The sequence below is a fragment of the Astyanax mexicanus genome, chromosome 12 (assembly GCF_023375975.1).
Source record: "Astyanax mexicanus isolate ESR-SI-001 chromosome 12, AstMex3_surface, whole genome shotgun sequence".
NCBI classification, from domain to species: Eukaryota; Metazoa; Chordata; class Actinopteri; order Characiformes; family Acestrorhamphidae; genus Astyanax; species Astyanax mexicanus.
This window is the reverse complement of record NC_064419.1, coordinates 47,886,248-47,906,829: the sequence shown is the minus strand read 5'-3', so window position 1 is coordinate 47,906,829 and position 20,582 is coordinate 47,886,248. Positions and strand designations below refer to the sequence as shown.

The window sequence follows — 20,582 nt, the reverse complement described above, 5'->3', positions numbered from 1 at the left end:
TTTCTGCTGAGGAAATTGTAACTATTTTTATTTACAAGTACATTTTTACACATTACTGTAGGTAGAAAGAAAAGAAAATACTAAGGAAAATGTATCAAATATACTATGTATACAAATTACAAAAACCTGCAAAAACAAAACAAAATACATTACAGTAGGTAAAAAAATAGTCAAGCATCACAAATGCAATACAGTAACACTCCCCTCTCTCCATCACCTTCCTGGCCATCCATCCGCTGCAGTCTGTTTGGCCATAAATTCTCATCAACATTGCATCTGATATGTTCTTTAGCAATGCACTGTGGGAAGAATGCCTGAGCCATCCTCTACACTGATCGCCACAGGACTATATAATCATTATATCATCACAGGACTATATCATCGTTATATAATCACAGGACTAGCATCAAAGAACTAGCACCAGGCCAAGATGTATACAGTGGATAGAAAAAGTCTACACACCCCTGTTCAAATGGTAGGTTTTTGTGATGTAAAAAAAATTACAATAAGACAACTAATTTCTACCTATAATGTGACCTATAACCTGTACAATGCAATTGAAAAACAAACAGAAATCTTTCAGGGAGGTGAAGTAAACATAAACAACTGAGATATTGAGGTTGCATAAGTGTGCACACCCTTTTATAACTAGGGGTGTTGCTGTGTTCAAATTTAACCAATAACCTTCAAACTCACTTTAAATTGGAGTCAGCACACACCTGTCAACAATTAAAGTGCCTCTGATCAACTCCAAATAAAGTTTAACTGTTCTAGTAGGCTTGTCCTGATATTTTTGTAGCCACATCTTTCAGCACAAGCCATGGTCCACAAAGAGATGCCAGAGCATCAGAGGTATCTCATTATTCATAGATATCAGTCAAGTGAAGGCTACAAAAGTCATTAAATATACCATGGAACACTTTGAAGACTGTCATCATCAAGTGGAGAAAACATGGCACAACAAGACATTACCAAGAACAAGACATTTGACAAAAATTGATGATAAGACAAGAAGAAAATTGGTCAAGGAGGCTGCCAAGAGGCCGACAGCAGCACTGAAGGAGCTGCAAGAATTTCTGGCAAGTACTGGCTGTGTAGTACATGTGACAACAATCTGCCGACTTCTTCATATGTCTGTGCAAAACAAACATCCAGAAAACATCTAAGCTCTACTTAATTTTCCAAAAATTCATCTGATATCTACCAAAAGCATGTGGGAAAATGTGTTATGGTTTAATGAAACCAAGATTAAACGTTTTGGACATAATTCCAAAAGGTATATTAGGCGCAAAAGCAACACTGCTCGTCACCAAAAGAACAGCATACCTACAGTGAAGCATGGTGGTGGCAGCATCATACTTTGGGGCTGTTTTTCTTCAGCTGGAACTGGGGCTTTATTCAGGGTGGACGGAATTTTGAACAGTTCCAAATACCAGTCAGTATTGGCAAAAACCTTCGGCCTCTGGTAGAAAACTGAAGATGAAAAGGAACTTCATCTTTCAGCACAACAATGACACAAAGGACACGTCTACATCAACAAAAGAATGGCTTCAGCGGTATAAGATTAAGGCTTTGGAATGGCCCAGCCTGAATCCAGACCTGAATCCCATTGAACATCTGTGGGGTAATCTGAAGAGGGCTGGGCACAGGAGATGCCCTCACATTTTGTCAGATTTTGAGCAGTTATGCAAAGAAGAGTGGGCAAATTTTGCCACATCAAGATGTGTCACACTGATAGGTTCCTACCCAAAAAGACTGAGTGCTGTAATAGATGCAAAAGATGTTGCAACAAAGTATTAGTTATATGTATTTAACCAGGTGATTTTAAGTTTTTTTGTTTTATATTTTTTCGCTGTAAAGATTTATGTTTGTTTTTCAATTGCATTGTACAGGTTATAGGTCACATTAAATGTGAAAAAAGTTATGAAATTATTTGTCTTGCTTTAATTTTTTTACAACACAAAAACCTGGCATTTGAACAGGGGTGTGTAGACTTTTTATATCCACTGTATATACAGCAATGCCAGCATTCAAAATAATAGACAACAAACTGATGGATTGGTCACCAGTAATGTGGGACACTCATTTTCGTCAAAACCTGCTTTCACCTGTTACCTACTCACCTGATTGTAATGAATTTATGAAATGTTCCAGAATATGTGTTCTGTATTGTATTACAATTTCTTAATTCATTTTGAGAATTGAGCAGACTATTCTGCAGATGATGACTTATATGATGAAATTGTGCTGACAGGTTTTGAAGAGAACAACCATTACACTGAGAACTAACCAATTAAGATAGATCAACTAGATGCATTCTTTTGGAAAATGTACTAAATGTAGGATGATTGTGTTAAATGTAGGCTACTTGTACATAACCATTTGCAAAGATGTACTAAGTGCTTGAGACGTGTACAAAGCATTTGAAATGTGATGAAAGCAATGAGAAATGCCATTCTGTTATGAGAAACTGCAAGTTAGTTTGGGAATTTGTCCATGTTATTTTGAGAATGTCATCTCAGTTTCAAGAAATGAGCCAAACCAATGGAGAAAAACTGTAATATAATGTGCAATAAAAACGTATATTAAATGTTTTTATTGAAAAGCAAATTCGCCAAAATATATGAGCACACCTAGCTCTTAAAGGGAATGATGAGCAAGAGACACTCTGATTGGTTTATTTCACATAACGCCCAAAATTAAACACAGCCATGATTAACCCTCCTATTATGTTTATTTGTCAGGAACAACAATGGTGTTCCGGGGTTAATTTTTACGTTTAACTATCCAAAATATGTCTGAAACACCAAAACATCCTAACAATCAATATAATTTTTTGTTTTTTCTAACTCTATTACTAATTATTCTATCAATATTTAGTGCAATAGTGTTCCTTACTTCTAACAGGTAATGCTTCACTTAGGATAATTCACTCATTTGTCATAAAAAAATACATGTTCAAACTTTGTTACTTTTGAAAGACCAACATATAAAATTATAGTTTTATATAACGTTAAAACATAACATTGCAATTTTGTTTTAGTTTTATTTTTTTCATATTATATATGTTGATTAAACTAATTAAGGCACGCAGAAGAAGTTTCATTCTGAAAAAAAAAATGTAACTATTTTTTCTAGCTCTTCAAACTTTAAGACGGGGCAAATTGACCAAGTGGTTAAGCTACGTGTACTTTTCCCGTCGTTACGATAGCAAAGACACACTGACACGCTCTAAATCAAGCTGCATGGTGCATAGCTGACGACTCGCCTATAGATGAAGCTAAAATAAGAAAATAGATAGATAGACAGACAGACAGACGGACGGGCAGACGGACGGATGGATGGATGGATGGATGGATGGATGGATAGATGGATAGATGGATAGATAGACAGACAGACAGACAGATAGATAGATAGATAGATAGATAGACAGACAGACAGACAGATAGATAGATAGGTAGATAGATAGATAGTTTGATAGCTTGACAGACAGACAGACAGACAAACAGATAGATAGAAAGATAGATAGATGGATGGATGGACGGACGGATAGACGGATATATATATATATATAAAATACGCTGTAAATAACAATATTTTTATGTGGAATTTGGGAGAAAAGTTGTCTGTAGTTTATAGAATAAAACAACAATGTTCATTTTACTCAAACATAAACCTATAAATAGTCAAATCAGAGAAACTGATTCAGAAACTGAAGTGATCTCTTATATATATATATATATATATATATATATATATATATATATATATATATATATATATAAACTTTCTATACAAGGTAAGAATATTTGCAGTAGATGTTGCTAATGGTCATTAAATAATTAACAGAGCAAAGTGCAAGGTGCAATGACATTGATTATAAAAGTGACTGATGTGCCATATAAATATAAATATAAATATGCATACGTAACAAATATAGTTCTGAAAGTGAAAATGTGTGTAGTAACACACAAAAGTAATATTCTGTGAAATGCCTGTATATTTGGGTTTTTTGTGTTATTGGCTCTTTAAAAGTGCAGCTAAAATAAAACTAGTCCTGAATCTGTCAGTGTACCGGTCTCGCCCTGCTGAGACTCACTATATGGGCAGTGTCTGGTTGGAGATGTTTGGGCGCATGTCGCATTCCTGACGTGCATTTATGAGAGAACAGTGGGCATAAAGTACCCGCCTTCCTCAACACAGGGTATAAATACCAATACTCTTCACAGAGAGATGAAGAGAGAGAACAACCGGGCTCCCAGCAGCAGGTTCTGGTACTTTACTGCACTTATTTAGACTGGAAAATCCAAGCTAAGCTCATTTTTCAGGGTCATTTTATCCTTTTGGGTGATTTTTGTTAAAGCGGGAACATTTATACAGCTTTTTTTTCTGTAAATGGGGAGGTGTCGATCAGTGAAGATGGGTCGTGTTCTGATTCTGATGCTGTGCATGTTCATGTGGATGCCACTCTATGCTGCATTACACAAAAAGGACCTGAAGGAAGCTACAGTAAGAGCTCTGTTATTATCTTTATTTAATTTTTTTAGTTTAGATGGTAACACTTTCTATAAATGTCTTATCTCTATAAGACTCTATAAACATACACATAACATATTATAATGCATTCATAAGGCATTATAAACATGGCTATACATATTACTATTACATATTGCATATTATTTTTACTATACATATAAAAATGTATAATCCATCATAGCCATGTTTATTATGCTTCATGAACTGTGATTATAATGCATTAATAGCTGTGTTTATAACATATGTTAATACCACAAAAATCATTCCCAGCTTGCAGAATTATGCATTATAACTAAAAAAGCTTTTAACTTTTAAACACAACCTGTATGTAGCATATTGCCTTAAATATAATATTAGTTTTAGTCAATTATAATGTATTATAACAGCTCTTTGTGCGCTTCAAGTAAAGTGACAGACTTTCTTTGTGGGACTTAATTATTAACGATAGATATATACTATTTTACCATACATATTATAAGCAATGCCTATAACAGATTATGATCACAAGCCATAATACTTAATAAACATGTCTATAATGGGTTATGCATTTTTATAAATATGTATAGCCATGTTTATGAAGCCTTATGAATGCATTACAATATATTATGAAAGTGGTTATAGAGTCTTATAGAGATGACATTCATAGAAAGTGTCATTCAGTTTCTCTGATTTTGCTATTTATAGGTTTATGTTTGAGTAAAATGAACATTGTTGTTTTATTCTATAAACTACAAACAACATTTCTCCCAAATTCCAAATAAAAATATTCTCATTTAGAGCATTTATTTACAGAAAATGAGAAATGACTGAAATAACAAAAAAGATGCAGAACTTTCAGACCTCAAATAATGCAAAGAAAAAACATGTTCATATTCATAAAGTTTTAAGAGTTCAGAAATCAATATTTGGTGGCATAATCCTGGTTTTTAATCACTGTTTTTTTCATGCATCTTGGCATCATGTTCTCCTCCACCAGTCTTACACACTGCTTTTGGATAACTTTATGCTGCTTTACTCCTGGTGCACATTCCAGCTGCTGATGGAGAAACAGCATGACCTACTGTACTCTCTCCCTCCCTCCCTCTCTCTCTCTCTCTCTCTCTCTCTCTCTCTCTCTCTCTCTCAGACTCCGGCTGCTGACGGAGAAACAGCATGACCTACTGTACTCTCTCTCTCTCTCTCTCTCTCTCTCTCTGACTGTGGCTGCTGATGGAGAAACAGCATGATCTACTGTACTCTTTCTCTCAGACTCCGGCTGCTGATGGAGAAACAGCATGACCTACTGTACTCTCTTACAATCCTCAGGCTATAGTGCTGGTGTTATAGTCTGAATGTCAGTGTATTAGTCAGTATTATTCGATATTATTTCTGTAAAAATTAAAGGAAATTAAAGGTTTACCTCTAAATTAATGTTCAAATACCTTTTTTTATTTAACCTTCAGGTCTATTTAACGAAATATGGATATCTTCCTACATCACTTCATCATCCCAAGGACCAGGATGGCCAGGTGAAGCAAATATCTGAGGCTCTCAGGTAAAACATACTCATACACACGTCATCACTCCTTTAAACTTTGCCTCACAACAAACTTAGAACTGGACTTGATGTAATAGTGGATTAGTGTTCATCAGGCTCATTGGTGGTTTGTCTATTTTAATAAAGAAGAGATTAGTTGAATTTAGAGAATCAGAGATTAGAAAGAACGCTTTGTACTGAGCTAGGATACTAGATAAAAAGCAGCAACTAAAGAGTTGAACTAGGGGAGTATTTATACTAGGAAGAACAGGTGAAAATGATTAGCAATCAGTCAGTAGCTTGGTGACGCAGAGCGGGTGACTCTCAGAGTCACTGTAGTTCTGAGACTGAGGCTGCTGGGAAACTGAGTCTTTTTGCTGAGAGGCTTCAGGAGCAGGCAGATTGACAGCGTCAGGCGTGACAGGTACAGGTGTGTTACAGGTGTGTTACATTTTAAACACCCTTTCTGTAGATAAGAAGATGAAACTCTTCAGTGCTCATTTTTGCAACCTTATTTTCTCACATAAACCTGAACCTGCTTTTTACTTTAAAAAGCAACCTAATATCAATGGCTTACTGGCTGGCCACACACACACAAGCATGCACACACTGCTGATTCACACACAAAAGATACTAGTCTAGCACCTTACCTTTAATATCTGAATGTGAATGAAGCTGAATGTTTAACTGGAAATATCTGCTCCCAGCACTGACATCCGACATCTGAGGTAAATGGAGCAGAGTGATAATAATAATATTGTTAATTCTGTGGTGTTGCTCTTTTTTTTAGGGTTTTTCAGAAGGTGATGGAGTTGCCGGTGTCCGGCAGGCTGGATAATGCCACACTGGTCATGATGAAACAGCCCCGCTGTGGCCTGAAAGACCCCTTCAACAACAGGACCCTCAAATACCGCGTTCTGGGTGAGTTTAACCCTGGGGGAACTTTCAAAACCTTTTCCAGACTCATAGACCACTGAAGTTGTGTCGTCATTTTTTTTGTAGTCGGCTCCATGTTGTTTATGCCCATATTTGGGCTTCCGTGGCTAAGCGATTCATGTGAATGGGGAATTTGAATGGGCTTTTCGAAAACTCACCTCTGTCACATTCTGTGGTAAATAAATATGTTCAGAGCCCTATACATTTTATTCTGTGTACATTTACCTCCTTAATATCATTGGATCCTCTGAATGACCCTTGACTGGATTCTGCATAACACGGGTGAACTCCAGTGAATTTTCAAGCGATTTCTCAGTCGCAGACAAATTTCCAGAGACGGGAGTCTTGCTAGAGTTGAGCTGCAGTTGAGTTGCGGTCGCGTCGTCTCTATCATTTAGTGTCAGGTGGTTATGATTGAAAATTTTAGTCAGTCGGGTTCGCGTCTTCGCGTATTATCGCAAGTCTTGAGACTTGGCTTGTGCGAATAGTGACATGAACAATGACAACAACCAATAGGAGAAGAGCTACGGGAAGAGGCAAAAATATATTTCACGTGACTGTTTACAAACTATTTAAAAAAAGAAAACATTTTGCAGTTAATATGCCTTTTACGTTAAAATGTACAGTATTTTAAACACAGGTAGCACTTTAAAGTCATTATATTTAAAGTTATTTATTTGTGCAGTGTTATTTTTAATACAAACAAGTTAAATAAATACAGATTTCGCAAGAATGATGTTTTAATTGCATTAATTCTATCTAAAACAATGGCAAATGTACAGCAGTGAAACAAGGTTGCAGCAAAAAAGGGGGGAGGGAGTTTATAGGCAGAGCTGAACACAAAATGTTTTCTATTGAAAAATATCAAGAACTAACAGTGTGGCAGAAAAATAAACCGTTGATGGGGACAATTTGTGTAACTATTTGTATGTAAATTCCACCAGAAGCATGATGGGAAATAATTTCGTCAAAAATTTAGTTGCAGTAAATAGTGACCCCGAGTCTGTGCAAAATCTTAGTCTGTGACTAGCCTTCGACTTAAAACTCTGTGAGGAGTCTTTAGATGTGAGAGGGTGTCAGACTTTAGTCTGTTAAAAGTCTTTTCCGAGTCTTTTCAAAGTTGTGTAGAGTATGAAGAGCATTAGAGCTTTAAAAGGCAGATAATAAGAGAAAGTGGCTCTCAGTTCAGCAGCGCTTCCCTGCAGGGTTTGGTATTTAATTACGGTCATTAGTTTATACTAATTACAACACCTGACCCAAATCATCAACTAACATCTAACTAATCAACTAATCAACTAACTACCTGCCCTCACTGAGGCGACAACCAACCAGAAACCCATTTATTTCACTGCATAATAAAGAGGGTAAATGTTAAAACGTGTTAAAGCTGGTTCTGGAGTATCTCTGGAGTACCTGTTTTAGTGATTTTATGCTGTGACGCTCTCAGCTCTCCTCAGTAAGAGCAGTTAGTTCATTAGTTGGATCAGTGGTGTTAAATACGCTGTATAGTTACGACCTGTATAGTTCGCTGGTGTTGCGCCAAAAATAGTCCCCGGCTGATCTTTGCAGCTGAGCTGGGAGGTCAGTTCTCTGCGGCGCTGTAGCATTAGCTTCAAGTTAGCATTTTTCTCATTACGACTCTTAAACGATCTCGTAATACAGAGGATCAAGTGATGTTCAGGAGAAAATGTATATAGAATAAAACGTACAGGGGTCTGAACAGATTTATTTACCACAGAATGTGACAGAAGCGGGTTTTTGAAAAGCACATTCATTTTTCTCATAGGGAAAAACGCTTAGACACGGAAGCCGTATGAGGACTACAGAATGACGCACGCCTTCAGTGATCTATTACATTATTATGTTCAGAATCTGTTGTTTTTTAGTTACTGTATTTGGTTGTTATTGCCCAGGTATAATCATGCTCTATGAAGTGCAGGATGTTCAGTAAACGGTTGGTTTGCTGTATTTATTCAGGTCACTGGAGGAAGAAGACTCTGAGCTACAGGATCTATAACCACGCCTCCAGTCTGGGCGTGGCTAAAACCCGAGCCGCCATTCAGACAGCGTTCAGGTACTGGAGCGAGGTCTCGCCCCTCCGCTTCCACGAGCTCAACAAGGGACATCCCGACATCAAAATCTCCTTCCACGGGCGGGACAGGGTCTGCCCCGTACCCTTCGATGGACCAGGTGAGAGAAGAACTGGTCTGATTGGTTAAAAATCACATTTATACAAAAAACTGAATCTCTGGAGATTCTGATTCACTGTACTGTAGGAGCTCCTACAGTCTAATGCAGAACTGGGTAATGTTTTAAATGACTTATTTAACCAGAAAACTCTCAATTATTACAAACAATTCATAGTTTAAACTATATTTTATTGCATATTCTACATACTTCATAGTATTTACTGAATCCTTAATAGTAGATAATAAACAATCCATATGAAATCAAAGGAGACACTAAATAATTCATAGTGGATACTGAATATTCCAAGACAGTGGCTAAATAATGCACAGTGAACAGTTTGTACTGAATAATTTAGAGCAGGGAGTAAATAGTCTATAGTGGATACTAAATAAAAGCAGAGTGGATCACACATTGTATAGTATAGAAGTTTCTGAATAATTCATAGTGGATAGAAAATGAATCATAGCAGATACTGAACAATTCATAGCGAATACTGAGATATTGAGTAAATTAAATAATGCATAGAAAATACTGAATAACCAAAAAAGGATATTAAATAATCTATAGCAGATACTGAATGATCCAAAGTGAATATGGAATAATTTATAACAGATACTGGCTAATCTGAAACTGAGAAACTGAGAAATTGAACAATTCATAGTGAATACTGAATAGTCCATAATTAAACAGAATAATCTGAATAATGAATAATATATAGCAGATATTAAGTAATCCATAGCAAATACTGAATAATCTGTAGCAGATACTGAATAATCCATAGCAGATATCGAATAATCTATAGCAGATTCTGAATAATCGATGGCAGATTATAAATGATGCATAGTTAACACTGAATAATCCATAGCAGATACTGAATAATCCATAGTTAATACTGAATAATCTATAGCCGATACTGAATAATCCATAGCAGATACTGAATAATCCATAGCAGATACTGAATAATCCATAGTTAATACTGAATAATCTATAGCAGATACTGAATAATCGATGACAGATTATGAATAATCCATAGCGGATACGGAATAATCCATAGTTAATACTGAATAATCTATAGCCGATACTGAATAATCTATAGCAGATACTGAATAATCGATGGCAGATTATGAATGATTCATAGTTAACACTGAATAATCCATAGCAGATACTGAATAATCCATGGTAGATACTGAATAATCCATAGCGGATACGGAATAATCCATAGTTAATACTGAATAATCTATAGCTGATACTGAATAATCAATGGCAGATTCTGAATAATCCATAGTTAATACTGAATAATCTATAGCAGATACTGAATTATCAATGGCAGATTCTAAATAATTGATGGCAGATTCTGAATTATAGGTAAAACGGAATAATCCATAGCAGATACTGAATAATCCATAGTTAATACTAATTAATCCATAGCAGATACTGAATAATCGATGGCAGATTCTGAATCATAGTTAAAACTGAATAATCCATAGCAGATACTGAATAATCCATAGCGGATACTGAATAATCTATAGCCGATACTGAATAATCGATGGCAGATTCTGAATAATCTATAGTTAATACTGAATAATCTGCAGCCGATACTGAATAATATATATCAGATACTGAATAATCGATAGCGGATTCTGAATAATCCATAATTAATACTGAATAATCTGCAGCCAATACTGAATAATATATATCAGATACTGAATAATCGATAGCGGATTCTGAATAATCCATAATTAATACTGAATCATCTATAGTAAATACTGAATAATCCGTAGTAAATACTGAATAATCCATAGTAGACATTAATTCACTGGTTCTGCAGGTGAGGTTCTGGCCCACGCTGACAGTCCAGAGTCTGGGTTAGTGCACTTTGATGAAGAAGAGCTGTGGACGGAGGGGAAGAGCACGGGGTCTAATCTACGAATAGTAGCAGCCCACGAGATTGGCCACGCCCTGGGTTTAGGCCACTCCCAGTATCGCAGTGCTCTAATGGGCCCAGTGTACACTGGGTACCGCAACAACTTCAGACTTCACCCTGATGACGTGCGCGGTATCCAGGCGCTGTACGGTGAGAATGGGGTGTTAATTTTACTAAATCATAGTATCTGTATCAACCGTGAACTGTGCAGCTTTATTTAGAGCGTGTCAGTGTGCTTTTGCTATCGTAACAATGGGAAAAGTACAGCTTGAGCTGTTCGAAGCAAGCTAAAGGCATTTACTAATTATCTTAATTAATCACGGGTGTGGTTAATTTTGGGTGTCTCTTGCTCATTATTCTCTTTAAGAGCCAGATGAGCTCTGACTTTGGCGTATTGCTATTTTAACAGTGCAGCTACCTGGACGTGTCCAACAAACTCTTCTCAGCAGAGGAAACTGAGCTGCTCATTCACACTTGTTCATTTTATTTATTGGTCAAGTAAAAGTTGGGTTTGTGGACTCCTGTTTGTAACACCTTTGTTGACAATTAACTGCCAAGATAGCGATGAACGTCTGACTGTTGGTGTCTGTCTAGGTTGTATTCAGTCAGTGGAGCTCCTGTGTTTTCTGTTACCAAGATAAACAAGCAAAACTCCAGAAATGTACCTGAACACACCTCATTTCCAGAACACCACGCCCATCAGTGTAGAAATATTCAGAAGATCTGCTGCTATTTAAACAAAGGCATTAAAACAGAATGTTGGTGGGGTGTAAGATAGCAATGAGCATCACCACACACCTTTATAACCCTATGATTTATGAATGTCAGTTGATTTCTTTCTTGATTCCTTTAAAAAGCATTTACATTTTTACTGAATTTTCCCCCTTTTGGTTCAGGTAAGCCTGTGGAAAAGCCACCACCCGCCCCGGCAGTGCCGAATAAGCCACCAGCCGACTCAGCTGCCCCGGATCCCTGCACTGCCTCACTGGATGCCATAATGCTGGGTAAATAATCAACACTAATTTAATACTTTCCAAAGTCTAGACTGTGTAGTGTGTGTGAAAGCAGGTAGAACACTATAAAGGCAGTAGTTCTCTTTACTGCATTGTGCATGTGGGAAAGCTCTTACTTTCACTATTAAACAACATATCCCTAAGTTCTAGTGCTGTTTTTTCCTTAATTGTTCTTCTAAATGTATTTAAAAATAATCTACAATGTAGAAAATAAATTAAATAAAGAAATAGAGAAAAACACTGAATGAGAAGGTATGTCCAAACTTTTGACTGGTACTGTATATTAGTTAGTATATCAGTTAGCCGGTAGCCATTTTGGGCTTCATAATAAATGCCCCTGTGAAGATCTATTAAATGTTTAGATTAGAAGTACTGACTACAATAATAAAGAACAGCTATTTATTTATGGTAATAAATATAACAGTAAACAGTTATATTACCATAAGTACAAATAACATTCATACAGAAAGTGATGATTTTATTAAATCAACTCCTTTTTTCAATTAGAAACACTCTTATTGCTGAGATAAATGGTTTAAGTGATGTGCTGAGGTGCTTAAAATTTAAAACACAGGTTCAGGCTTAAAACAATTGTCATTTCTATTGGTCAAACATTTTTATGTTTATTTTAGGGCCTCTTCACAAGACGTTTGCGTTCAGTGGAGATTATGTTTGGACAATATCAGATGCTGGCTATAACACACCCATACGGATTAACGTCCTGTGGAAAGATCTACCAGGACACATAAACGCTGCGGTGCATTCTCCCAGAACCAGCAAATCCTACTTCCTTAAAGGTAGCCCTTCACCTTTCCTCCACAGCCTGATACGCTTATTTTATTATGTATCTTAATCTACAATTTGAATGGAAATTTTGAATGCTGGACCACAGTCAATATGACCTAACTAAAGCTCTATCCGGACAGGATTATTTTTTCAGGGGATGTCTGTGAAAAATATTTCACACTTCTACTCAATGATAAAACTCCTGCATCCGGACTGCAATTAAAAACAGGAGGACCAGTGAGATTTTAGGCTTTTTTTTCAGTCACATGACATCACGTTCAGTAGCTCCTCCATTTCCACTCGCTGTTGTGTTTTTAACGTGGATCTCCGTGGGATCTCTGCACCCAAAGTGTAATTACAGTGCGTGACAGTGGACAAATATCTGTTTTATTAAACTCGAGGAGACGAAACTCAGAGATGTGCATCCGGACGGGACTAAAATTACCGGAGGAGCACGAAAAGAGTTCAGATAAAAACAGTAGATAATTCAGCCTGTAATTTTCTCAGAGGACGTCTGTGCAAAACACGTACATGATCGTTCTGGACAGGAATAAAATCACAGAGGATAAAAAAAAACATAAAAGAGAAAATTACCCCAGAATCTACCTGAGAAACGAATCCCCTCCGGATACTGCTCTTTTCTAAATGAATGAGAAATTAATCTATTACAGCTGTTGTGCTGTAATCATAAAGCAATATTAAATCTGTATTTGATTTTCTCTGCAGGTGAAAAGGTGTGGAGGTATTCTGGGTTTAAGTTGGATCACGGCTATCCCAAAGTGCTCCTCATCCCTCCTAACATCGACTCCGCCTTTTACTCCAACGCCAACAAAAAACTCATATTCATCAAGGTAAAACATTACAGAAATCATAAAACAATCCCGTCCAGTTTAAAATTATTAAAAACATTTCCTAACCTTTAAAAAAAACACTTTTATTGTGGTAATTTCTGACTCTGCAGCGCCCTCTCAGGTTCAACTGTGCTATAGGCAGATCAGTCAATCATTAATACCTCCCCCTAATGATGTCCAATCATCTGTATCTCACTGCTTTCACAAGCACACTGCTGCTGCTGCAAATCAGCCAATCAGCTCTACCTCCTGCTCCGCCCCTAAACCCATACATCACCCAGTGCCCCTCCCAAAGTACCCCTCCAATTTTTTAGCCTTTTTCAAATTTGAGCTGAGGGTGGAGTAAGCACAAATCAGAGAGGTTAGCTTCCTTTTAATGATATTAATAATTCTAAAGTAAAGAATCCTGTAAATGTTGATTTTCACTTATTTCATGTACTACTGACCTCCGCCCACTCACACCCGAATATCATCCCATTGATTAAAATAAATATTTTAAGGCGCTTAGCCTTTTTTTGCCACTCAATCTACCTTTAATGATATTAAAAATTATAATTTTTAATATAATTACAAATTTTAATTATACATTTTAAATTATAGAATCCTGTAAATAAGTCTTACAAAAAATGGATTAAAACATTTGTTTGGCTAATTTGTCCCATTATTGGCAACATTTAAAAAAAAATACTCAGTGAATACTTACTCAATTCAACCTGCTTCTTTCTATGATGGTACTGTATCTCTTAGCTTGTCCAGAAAAGCATGTCTACTACTTTAAAAAATTACACGTCCACACTGATTTAAGAGATCCCTCTTCTTTAAATAAAAACAGGCTCCGCCCACTCCCACCTGATATATATATATATATTTTTCATATTGTTTAAAAAAACCCCACCTAATTACACTAATTACTGTACATATTCAACTATCTATTTGCCATTCACAAATACCTAATATTTAATTTATTCATCAATAAATAAATGAGCATGTATAACCGTTTTGTCTCATTTGTTTAACTGGATTCTCTTTCTATCATTTCAGGGATCTGATGATGTTTTAGGTCATATTTATCTATTTATGCAGAAATATAGAACTTTAAAAACTTTTAAAGCACCACTGTACTCTTTCCTGCATGAGTTGTTCTGTTTGTGAGATACTTCAGATGTGTTGCTAAGAACTATACATTTATATCATCATGTAATCTCATATATTGTTTTAATTTAAACAAGTTTAAGAGGAAATAGCGAAACTTACAGGAGTGTGAGTGATCCTGAAACATGCTGTAGAGCTGAAGGTTTGAAAATGGGTCCAATAATTGAAAATGTAGTTGACCTTGTATTTGCCTGATTTTAAGCCAGCATATAAGCATTCAATTATTGAAAGTAAAAAAGGAACCATACACAAAAAACATGCATCTATAGTTTCAATTTAGCAGCAGCATTTAGAAGTAGCATTTGTGCATTTGTGCCATTTAAAAATCAGTGAAATACACCTTTTAAAATATGTTTTAATGGCTTAATTCTGCATTTCCATCATCTTTTATCTTTGTTGGCATTTTGTCTTACATTACTTTTAATTTCATACTTTAAGTAGTTTTAAAACCAGTACTTTTTAAAACTCTTTTACTTAAAGAGTAAAAAGCTTGAGTTGATTCTTTAACTTCTACATAAGTGTTTAATTAAACCCTAGTATTGAAAATATACTTCTCCCTACAGAGTAAAGAACAGGAATACTTTTGAGACCTTTGAGTACAATTCAGTTTTCTATGATCTGAAGAGCATTTTTTTTTCCAATTATTTATATTGACAGAATATAACTACAGATGTTTCTATAATTGTAGAAAAAACACATCCATGCATCTATAGTTTTAATTAAGCATTTGTTCATTTGGTGCACACCATTTAAAATTCAGTGAAATACACCTGAGAAGAATGAGTGCACATTTACGCTTCTCAACTTTTTTTTTTTTGATAATATGCATTTTAAAAACAATTTTGCACAATATCATTAGAATTAAATGCCTTAATTCTGCATTTCCATCATCTTTGTGGCATTTTGTCTTAAATTACTTTTTTTTTACTATTTTTTTTTAATATTTTAAATAGTTTTGAAACCAGTACTTTTACACTTTTAATTAAAGAGTTGAAGTATTATAAACCCTAGTATCTAAAATATACTTCTAGCTACAGACTAATAAAGGTGCTTCGCTAAATAAGTGTATAATACTTGTTTAATACTTTAATTGTCTCTCCTCTGTCTGTTTCTGTTTCTCCTGCAGGGTTCAGAGTACTGGCAGTGGGATGAACTGGGCTCCAGTAATGAACTCAGGCAGTATCCTAAATCTCTGAAAGAGCTCGTTACGGGATTACCATCCAATCCGGATGCAGCGTTCACCTGGACTAACGGCCACACCTACCTGTTTAAAGGTGATCAGTACTGGCGTATTAACCCCCGAGGCTTCATAGAGAAGGGATACCCACTCAGCAAGCAAGATCGCTGGATGCAGTGCAGCGATTAACCCCCTATATACTGTACAGCTCTGGAAAAAAAAGGAGAGCACTTAAAAATGAGTTTCTTTGATTTTACCAAATTGAAAAAGATGGATGATCACAAGCACCAGGAGTAAAGCAGTATAAAGTTATCCAAAAGCAGTGTGTAAGACTGGTGGAGGAGAACATGATGCCAAGATGCATGAACAAAAAAAAACTGTGATTAAAAACCACCAGGGTTATTCCACCAAATACTGATTTCTAAACTCGTAAAACTTTATGAAAATGAACTTGTTTTCTTTGCATTATTTGAGGTCTGAAAGCTCTGTATATTTTTTTGTTTTTTCAGACATTTCTCATTTTCTGTAAATAAATGCTCTAAATGAGAATATTTTTATTTGGAATTTGGGAGAAATGTTGTCTGTAGTTTATAGAATAAAACAACAATGTTCATTTTACTCAAACATAAACCTATAAATAGCAAAATCAGAGAAACTGATTCAGAAACTGAAGTGATCTCTTCATTTTTTTCCCAGAGCTGTATATATATATGTGTACAGTAGTATATCAGGCAGATTGCCATTAATTTTTGAAGTCATGCATCAATCTGTAATTTCTGTTATGCCCTTTTTGGAACTCTGCGTTTAACCTTGGTCTTCTATGGCGGAAATTAAAGAAATAATATAACAAAATGGCTTCTGTGGTAAATAAATACTGTACATTAAGAACCCTATACATTTTACTAAACTACTACTAAAATCGTAATTCTGAAAACCTGTTACTGATTTTATATAATAAGAGACATATGTTGCAATTACAAAATAAACATATCATAGTTACAGTATATATATATAGATATGACATATGTTCAATTATAAAATAAATATATTGTAATTATGACAAAGTATCTGGTAATTATGAGATATTATGTCATAAAAATGACATGATATAATAAGGAAATAAACATCTTGTAGTTACGAGAAAGTATCTTTAAGTCATGAAATGTTATGTCATAAAAACGACATATGTTGTAATTATGATATAAACATATTGCAGTTATGAGGAATATCTGGTAATTATGAGATATTATGTCATAAAAGTTACATATGTTGGAATTAGGAACATCTTGTAATTATGTAATTATGAGAAAATATCTCATAGTTATGATATGTAATAAAAATGACATATGTTGTAATGATGAAATAATATCTTCTAATTAATAGAAAGTATATTATAGTTATGATATGTTATGTCATAAAAATAACGTGTTGTAATTAAAAAAGAAATATCTTGTATTTATGAGGAAGTATCTGGTAAAAATAAGATATTATGTTATAAAAACTTCTTGTAATTATGAGAAAGTAATTCATTTTAACAAGATATGTTCTCATGATTACGAGATACTTTTTTTAACACAATGCACAATTTTTTACTTTTTATTAGCACAATGCTTCCGTACTCCTGAACATCACTGATACTCTGAATTACGAGTTGTAATACTAATATTGCTACATGTGAGCTAATAATAAAGCATCAAATACTTCTGACTAAAATGGACAATCCAGGACTAGTGTAGATTGAAGCAGTTATCAGCAGAAGTTGGGTTTTACCTGTATTTTAGTGGAAATAACTGCTTATAAAATCACAGTAGTAATGAATAGCTGGTAATTCCAGGTGTTCTATAATTATGCTATCATTACTATATCATTCTATACTAGTTACTATCAGTAAAATGATATTTCTTATTGATAAATAAACCAATAAAGCACCCCAATGACCTCTCGAGATTTAAAAACTGCTATAAGAGAAGCCGTCTGTTTATTATAATATAAAATAAAAATAAAAAATGTTACAAAACCCAGAAAAGTCCCATAAAGCTTCATTCTTTAGGCCACGCTGGTGGTAATAATAGAGAACGCACATAAACATGCAATACTAGACGCTTCCTAATGGAGGTTTACATAAAGCCGACCCCACAGGAAGTCGTAAACCTTAACAACACTGATATATGAGGAGCTCTGTTTTATTTGGGTGTCAAATAAACCATCACAGACGGGTAAATATATCCGTACAGCCACAAGCGGAGAGAGAGGGCTGCGTGAATTCCAGCAGCTCCCCAGAGAACGAAGAACAGTGGTGGAGCATTTTCTGAATAATTGAGGCCGGAGATTCCAGTGGAGTAATGGTTTGACAGGAAATATATTTGATATGAACTCATTGACCCAAAAATAAAGCGAAGCTCTAGCTCTTTGGCCTTTTAGAGGCAAGCATATCAGACTGTAGCTTGCTGCTAACCCTGGCTAGCAATGCTGGAGCAGCATTAGCATTAGCCGCCAACAACAGCGCTAGTTTTTTGCTGTTCAGAGGCGAGTATTTCGGACTGTAGCCTGTGAATTTCCTGTGTTAAAACAAGCTACGTTAGCAGTTAGCCGCTAATGCTAATGCTAATGCTGCAGCTTTAGTGGAAATCTGTAAATCTAAGAGCTTACTGTAAATAAACAGAAGCACTTTACTCACCCAAATAAACAGTTTTCAGGAGAAAAATCTGTGTAGATTAACATCCAGCACTCCTTTAACCCTTGTGTGGTGTTCGTTTTCATTTTTCATTAAATGATACAAAAAATATTTTTTCTAAATCAAACTCATTGGCATTGGCTCATTTTTTGTGAAAAACATATATCAAAACACATTTTTGATAAACACACACTGTACAGCCCCCCCCCCCCCCCACACACACACACATTTATATTACATACAGTATGTTTGGCCAAGGGCTAATAAACATTGCTTCATTTGTAAATTTGAAACTAAACTAATTTTCTACTCATATCTTGAGTTTAATTCATTTTCTTTTACATTTTATTAAAAAACTAATAAAAAAAAGAGTAGCACTTTTTGAAAGAAATGTAACATAAGAAAGGTAAAGGGTAAATATTAACCATGTAAGCTGTGTTTATATTGCTTGCAATTTAGGTGAAGCAAGCATGTGTAAAGCATTTTAATGTAAAATTGCTTAATTTTGCTGAATTAAATACAAGTAACAAAGTAAACGAGTAACAAAAATATGAACAACACACAAGGGTTAACTTGTATGACTTTTTAATCATTATAGTTTTGTTTACTTACCTTACTTTAGCTTTACAGGTCTAGCCACCCATTTTCAGAGACCTGCTGAATTTAGAAGGAAAACATGACGACACCCCTGTTCCTTACTAGTGCTGCATAATGCATCTCATAATCCAGTGCACATTATGCATAAAAAACAGACCAAAAAGTAGACAGTTATTAATAGTACGCCTTAATCCATTACATGATCCTTCAAACAGAGGGTTATGAGAATAACTGGCTTGGTACAGTTGGTACAGCACAAACAAAAATCATAATTGTTAAAAATTACGATAACCACTAATATTACCATAGTTTAATGAGTAGTTTCAATGTTTTATAGACATTTTTCCCTATTAGTTACAGTTACAGTAGCTAGCTAGCTAGATAACTGTCCCGTTCCACCTTAAATGATGCAACAGACAGCAGAGGCTAATTTAATTCTAGCTCCCCATTGCAAAGTTAAGAATGAATGAATATTAAAACTAACCACAGTGCTGCAGGAGCAGCTAGCCTGGTAGCTAGCTAACCTACCAACACCACCCAGCACACAAGCAGAAATACTCGCAATACTTTCACAATCCTAAGTTACCAACCACCTTAACCTTTAATTTTGATTTTAAGCTAACGTTAGTGGTGTTAGTCTGTATAGACCATAGACTGTGTATAGCTGGACAGAGCATCGTCTCTCAAAAGTGAAGCCACCACAGGTCGGGCGCCCCCTGCTGTTCGGTTTCAGAAAGCTGTGTAATCCCAACCATCCCCATAGGTTTCAATGGCAAAACAGACAACTTTCAATCACGTTTTTTTTTTTAATATACTGTAATTCTATCTCCATTATTTAAATGCAGCAGCTAGTGTAACCTCTGCTTATATTGTTAAATGTTTATATCCCCACAGAATTCGTTTTTTAAAACGTTATTCAGCTCTATTCAAAACAGGTGTGGTTATTGTAAAAGGGCTGGTTATGGGCGGGACCAATAACAGACCGTCAGCTCCGCTCTGCAGCCTGTGACCTCGAGGCAGCCCTCAGGGGCGGGGTTATTTAAATGAGTGGGCTGTCTCTCCACAGACTTTCTCCCTCCTCTGGTCTCTACTGCGCTCTACAGACTCGGGTTTCAGGATCGCCAACATGGAGGAAGATTTTGGCTTCATTTTCATTGAATGAATTGGAACGGGGACACGGCGTCCATCTTTTTTTACAGTCTCTGGTATAAACCATACGCTGTTTACACG

The 20,582-nt window shown here is 35.5% G+C and overlaps 1 protein-coding gene across 1 annotated transcript; it reads left to right on the top strand.

Annotated features, from left to right (window-relative positions):
* Positions 1–4,271: 4,271 nt before the first annotated feature.
* Positions 4,272–16,361, top strand: LOC103027674 (matrix metalloproteinase-19). Its single transcript, XM_022670945.2, has 9 exons — positions 4,272–4,509; positions 5,979–6,070; positions 6,843–6,973; positions 8,966–9,178; positions 11,007–11,252; positions 11,999–12,106; positions 12,748–12,912; positions 13,628–13,752; positions 16,031–16,361. Exons 1-9 carry the CDS (start codon positions 4,396–4,398, stop codon positions 16,268–16,270), a joined length of 1,434 nt encoding a protein of 477 aa, XP_022526666.2. The 5' UTR covers positions 4,272–4,395; the 3' UTR covers positions 16,271–16,361.
* The last annotated feature ends 4,221 nt before the right edge of the window (positions 16,362–20,582 follow it).